This window comes from Erithacus rubecula, assembly GCF_903797595.1.
Source record: "Erithacus rubecula genome assembly, chromosome: 5".
Lineage (NCBI taxonomy): Eukaryota > Metazoa > Chordata > Aves > Passeriformes > Muscicapidae > Erithacus > Erithacus rubecula.
The window spans coordinates 65295377-65301544 of record NC_136687.1 but is presented as its reverse complement, the minus strand read 5'-3'; the positions used below and the strand labels follow the sequence as shown (position 1 = coordinate 65301544).

At 39.4% G+C, this 6168-nt stretch overlaps 1 protein-coding gene across 1 annotated transcript in view; it reads right to left on the bottom strand.

Moving 5' to 3' along the window:
* Positions 1-448: 448 nt before the first annotated feature.
* Positions 449-6168, bottom strand: part of PRSS12 (serine protease 12) — a 32736-nt gene continuing 27016 nt past the window's right edge. Inside the window, exons 12-13 of the mRNA XM_079306702.1 lie at positions 4679-4959; positions 449-3031 (exon numbers count right to left, since the gene is read on the bottom strand). Coding sequence (XP_079162828.1) covers positions 2724-3031; positions 4679-4959 — 589 coding nt within the window. The 3' untranslated portion in view covers positions 449-2723. The remainder of the gene's footprint in view (positions 3032-4678; positions 4960-6168) is intronic.

The window sequence follows — 6168 nt, the reverse complement described above, 5'->3', positions numbered from 1 at the left end:
ATGGGCAAATGCCAGGCAGACTGGCTCATTTATTTTGGAAAGTTGTTTAGGGTGAAGAAAAGATACACATTAGGGAGGTTTTGTGTGAGTTGCAGTGATGTTTCTGTTTTGTATATTCTCTGGCAAATCTTAATATAAATCTTGTGGTGCTGGGGAACCTGGAGAGATGGCATTTCTTTAGGATGGCCATCTCATCTGGTAACAAGTGCCAGGTGTTTTCATGGTTTGCCACCATTAACACAGTTACTAAACAGCTTTAAAAGTGTAAGAGGAGCTGAAAACAACTTAACTTACCTGGTAAGAGTAAAAACACTGGGCATTAGACAAATTTCTCTCAGAAAACAACCCTAAGTTTATGTGCTTTGAGGAAAATGTTTTCAAGAGCCCCCTTTCTCAGGTGAAGCCAACTGAGGGTTACCCAGCTGATGTATTAATTAATGTACAGGAATTGTAGTCAGTGTGGCAGTTTTTATTGTATACATGTACACCATTAGGCTCACTGAACAAAAATAAGAAAGGCATAAGATGGATACAATTTCATTTTGTGTTAGAAACTGAAAAGCATGCTCAGCATGGAAACAGTAGTGCAACATTTTCAAATCTAACAAAGCATTCTATTAAAAAGAGCAAAAATAACAAAGTACTGTACTAAATCTAAATGTTTACTACACTTAGTATGCAGGCTTAGTTCTCCCTCCCCCTCAAAGTATCCTGTTTCTGTGGTGCAGCTATTAAAATTTGCCCTGTATACAATTCATATATTGCACTATGTAGCCTACTTCACCACAATGGGTCTTGTACAGTAAAGCTTGGGTGTTACATGCAGATACATCTTGATAGATTGGCTTCCCTTGTAATTAAGGGCTATATAGAAGTAAAAATGGTTTCAAAGTTCACTGGCACAGTGTTTCGCATTGGTCTAAGTAGGTGGTCACAGTACAGTGATTTATGATGTTTTAAAATATTTCACACTATTTCAAATGGTGTGGAATTACAGAGAACTAAAATATATTAAAGCACCTCGTACTAGTTTAGCACCAGTTACAATAATTAGTCCTTATCCTTGAAAACTTAAATTTGAGGTTGGAGATATTAAGGGCCAAATGTTCAATCCCATGGGCTTCTGCAGTATCATTGCCACTTCATATGCAAGTGAATTGTCTCGGATATTTGTTACAACACCAGAGAGAGACACAACCATACAATAACATATGATTGCCCACTTAACAGCACGAATGCAAGCACCTCACTTTTTCACAAAACACCACACAACACAGTCATAGCCAGTTTGGGGAATAGGAAACAGGGAAACACTCACTAGTCACAGTTTGCACAATCACTATGTGGTGACACTCATCTGCCACACTTGTCACACTGGAGTGTTTCATGGCCCACAGTTTTCAGTTGTGTTTTTATGAGCATGGTTGTTACTGTGATAGAGCACACTTGGACTCGGCATGGCCTTTGACAGGGATTGTAGTGCTGAGCTGTCTTGTCTCCCTCTCCACTAAGTCACTTCCCAGTGATTTCCAGACTGATGCCTTTCAGTGTTGCACTAAAGTGGTGATTACCTTCTGTGTTCTAGGTTTGGTGTGGTGGCCCTTTCTCAAAGGACAGGAATTTGGTTATCAGTGCATTTTTAAAGTTATAAGGGATTTCATAGCATGGGGAACAGTACTTGGAAAGGGAATTAAATCAAACCAAGGTGTGTCAGTGCTTTAGAAGTCACTGAAAACTGAGCTTTCCTGTGAGATCAGTCTGAACCAGTGTTGCAACTGGTAGGAGAGAGTTGTCTAAATATTACTTTATGGAAAACATAGTTTAATACTTTATAGACCTTTTCAGACAAATTTTGGCTCAACAACTCCATTGTATGTATAACTGTGTCTGGTAGGATTGACCAGGGTTCTTTGCACTACTTGAGGAAAGCCCAGCAGTGAAAGCATGGGGATGCTTGTTAGTCTGACACTGTACTGACAGCTAGTGATAAATAGAAAAATTGAATCCTCTCAAAAATGCTATATATGTACTCAAAATTGCAAATCTCATAAATATGACAGATAATACTTACATAAAGTGAATAAGTGGTTGCTCTTGCAGCTGTGCAGAATGTTTGTGGGGAAACTGTCAGTGAGCTGCCAGTTTTACTTGGGAATGTACTTTAGGAACACTAACCGGTGAGGAGATTTAGAAGACTAGCTGGGGATGTGATTATTGACCATTATTTTCTTTCCTGCATTTAATACAATGCTCAGAATTAGCAGGAATCAGGCTACTAATGGTCTCATAAGCTACTTAAACACAAGTCAGATTTAGGGGACTGAGTGTAGAATCATAGGAACAACAGACTAAATAAACTAGACTGAAGATTAATTGATATCTGTAATTGATTGTAGAGAGCCTTGGGGCATAAACAGCTTGGAGCTCAGTCTTGTGGGCAGTGAGTCGGGGGAAAGTCTTCAGCTGTCCTGCTCCAATATTACTCTAGCTGGCTATCACTTTTCCCCTTAGATACACAGTAACTTGTTCATGCAGTATTTTAACTTTTGGAGCAGGGAGGACAGTAATCCCTAACTGGAAGGTTGTGTGTATACAGTTTGGATTTAATAAAAACAAAAACACACTAATCAGGAAAATGTCTGTTTGCACCCACTGTGGGCCCCAGCTGTGCACTGCATGTGCTGTTTAAGTTGTCCTGCCTCAAAGTTTTTCATTCTGGACATTCATAGTTTGGTCACACTTTTAATCCAGGGTACAAAAGATGATACTTTAGTGTAGACGCCGGGGGAATCTTTGACCCCACAGCCGTAGCCCCAGGAGGTGACACCGTACACGACCCAGCTCTCCCCTGGGCGCTCACACATCAGTGGGCCACCGCTGTCCCCTTGACAGCTGTCAACACGTTTCTGTTCCTGCACGTTGCCAGCACACAGCATTCTTCCTGTGAATCTCCTTTGGTAGCGCTCTTCACACACCCTCTTGGGAAGTAAGGGGATGGCAGCCTGTTGTAATGTTCTTGAATAAGCTCTTCCTGAAAGGGAGATCCAAATTACAGTCTCATTACAATGGTCTTGGAAACATAGATGTGATTTAATCCAATTTTTGCTCTCAGGTGTTCACACTGCTTTGTCATTACATAAAATTACTGAAAGCAAGACTACTGAAAAAAATCTCATAATACTAAAATACTGTAGATATTGTAAATGTAAAATGTAGATGCTTTTTTTTAAAAACATAGCTTTTCTGCATGTGTTATCTTGATCATTCCAAGGCTGGAGTTTGGTTTATTCTGAGTACTTTGTGTCTTCTACAGAAGAACATAGACTTTAAAACCTCCATATGGAAGCAATTTTGGGGAGTCTTGAGCAGCTGAAAGTAAAGCACTAGAAATACTTCATTTCTATGTCACCAATTCAAAGCTAGTATAGCTCAGTCTGCACAGGTGCTGCATCTTCTGGTGGCTTCCAAGTAGAGCATTCAAATGGATTTTTCTACTTTTTTCCATAGCTTGCCCCTCTTACAGTTGGAAGCATGGGAAATGAAAGCCCATGTTGGTTTTGCCTTTTATAAAGTAAAATCTTATAACTTGTGAAGTAATTATGATTCATATAGTAAGTGTAGAATGTCAGCTGAGGTACTGCAATGATGTCATTTCTTACTATAAATTGAAGCCAATTACTGCAGTGGTTAATGTTTCCTGAAATAGATATCCTAAGTTAACAGTATTGCAGAACTTTCAGTGAATTATGTAAAAAGGCTAGACAGCGCTAGGCAATGAATTAACAATTGTTTTTAGCAAAAAGCCAACCCTACACTTGTGTTTCATTTAGTGTAGTACAGTGACCCTGACATCTGTGCACACAGATTAGTGCATGTAAAGAGGAGGGACAGATTCTTGGCTGTGCCTTGTCTCCTTGCCAGTTTGAGTGAGTCATTAGAACAAAGGCTCAAGTGTGGTTGCTGTCTTGCACTGTATTCAGCACCACAAAAACAAAAGTAAAACATGGTTATTAATTTGTGAAATATCTAAAGGACAAAGACCTTTGAAGAGGAAGAATGTTGTACTGACCAAAAAAAGCAACTAGAAGCCTGAAGTGCAGATTGTACTGAGGTTCTTGTAAATTTTGGCAAGATGTTCTATTACTTAAATCAAAGCTGGTTGAAAATTTCAGTGGTAACAAAGAACACTAAAGTGTTATTTGAAATTCTATTATGTGCATATCTTCTGCCCATTTTTCTATTGAAGTATTTATAATTTATACAATTTATATAATTTAAATAACTTTTCTAAAATTAAAATATTCATGGTCCTTATCTTTAAACTTTAAATGTATTAGAGCTGTTAGTTATGTACTGAGGCGTGGGGTGATAACCTCCTGTGCAGGGTGTGCCTGACAACAAATAAGCTTTTTATTCCTGCTTGTCAGTCTTAATGAGGCCACTTTACTGACAGGGTCTGTGACTTAGAGTGGCATGGTTAATCACTGCTTTCCAAATACAAGCTATATTCAGTAAACAAAATATTGTCATTTCTGATTAAGGATCAGGAGAGAAAATATTCCCCTGTGTTAAAAAAGAGTAAAATGCTTTCATTGTGAGCATTTTCTTATTTCAATGCTTCCGGGGGTGTTTTAAAGCAGCCTGAGCTAACCAGATCGGTTCACAGAAATGATTTTACCTGTGTCACCCCATCCAGTGATGAAGCAGTTGGGAGCAGTTTTCTGTGGTCGCTCCCTCCGCAGTGGCAGGCAGGCAGGCAGGACGTGGGTGCTGAACCTTGCACACTGTTCCTCGGGGCCCTGCAGCCTGACCAAGGCAATGTCATAGTCGCTGCTGTCAGGCCTGTACTCCTTGTGCACCACAATCTCCTGCACCGCGATCTCCTCCTCGTACTCCTCCAGCACCAGCGTGTGATAGTCTCCAACCCGCACCACGTAGTTGTGAGTGTTGTTGCCGTACCTGAGATGGAGGTGAAAACAAACAGGGCTGGCTCAGGCAAAGCCACATCCTGAGCATGCAAACAGAGTTCATTGCTTCCTCTATTGTTCACATAAATAATGTTAACAAAAGATTTTTTTAAAGAGCAAATATGCTTTCTCAAATGTTTACACTGACATTGCAGTGTGTCCTCAAGAATATAAAAACCTTCTTCTAAGGTTTCAGGTTATGCCATGTTCTTTTTGAATATCTTCACAGGCAATTTTCTTATGGCCATTTGCCATGACTGGCACTTCAAATGTGCAAGGTGTGCCTTTTGAATTTGGTTCGTAAGAGTAACACAAACTGACTAATTACAATGACAACCTGGGTACTGACATCACTGTGATGCTCCAGATAATTACTGGAATGGAAACAGTGTTCAGGCCTGCTTTGTAGGTTGTTGAGGAAATTTAGATGCTTAGGTAAGTTAGTAAAAACCCTTTACTTCAACTGAATTTACAGTAAGGACAACAAAGCATTTGTGCATCACCAGCACCTATTGTCAAACTGATAGGACACCTGTAAATCTTAGGCTTTTTTTTGCATCTGATATAATCCCAGTTTCTTTCACGTCATGGACTAAATGGTAATTACATTAGAGATGACTACTGTAGCTGAAATCACAAATTTTTTTTAAGATTTTTGTATTACAAGACACGCAGCTCTTCCTGGGCAAAATGCAAACATGAAAGTACTGTTGGGTACATTTATTATTTTAGAATATGGTTAAGCTAACAGAAATATTTTTCCTTTTATTTCTCCCTTTCCTTAATAGCCTTCAACAGGAAATTTCTAATATGCTTCCAGAAAATACTACCCACAGTGTCCTGTCACTTTTTAACCTATGCCTGTTCTTTTTATACCATCCAGCAATGCTCTGGTCTCCATAGCTTGCTAAAGCCTGCTTGAGGAGCAGCAGACAAAGCAGGAACATTACAGTTTTCTGCACAATATATAGCTGTACCACTGAATATTTCTTCTAGCTGTGGGTTGCATTCCTGGTTGCCTGTAAAGCTTTCTAGCTCTAATCCTTCAGGTCTTCCATGAGCGAAATTTCACTTCTAGGCTTTATGGAGAGAGAGCTGCAGACTGTGAACAAACATCTCTTCATCCAAAGATCACCTTCTATATAGGATACATGATGGGATTTTTCCTATGCCTCCTGTTTTTAACGATCCAGTTATTTTT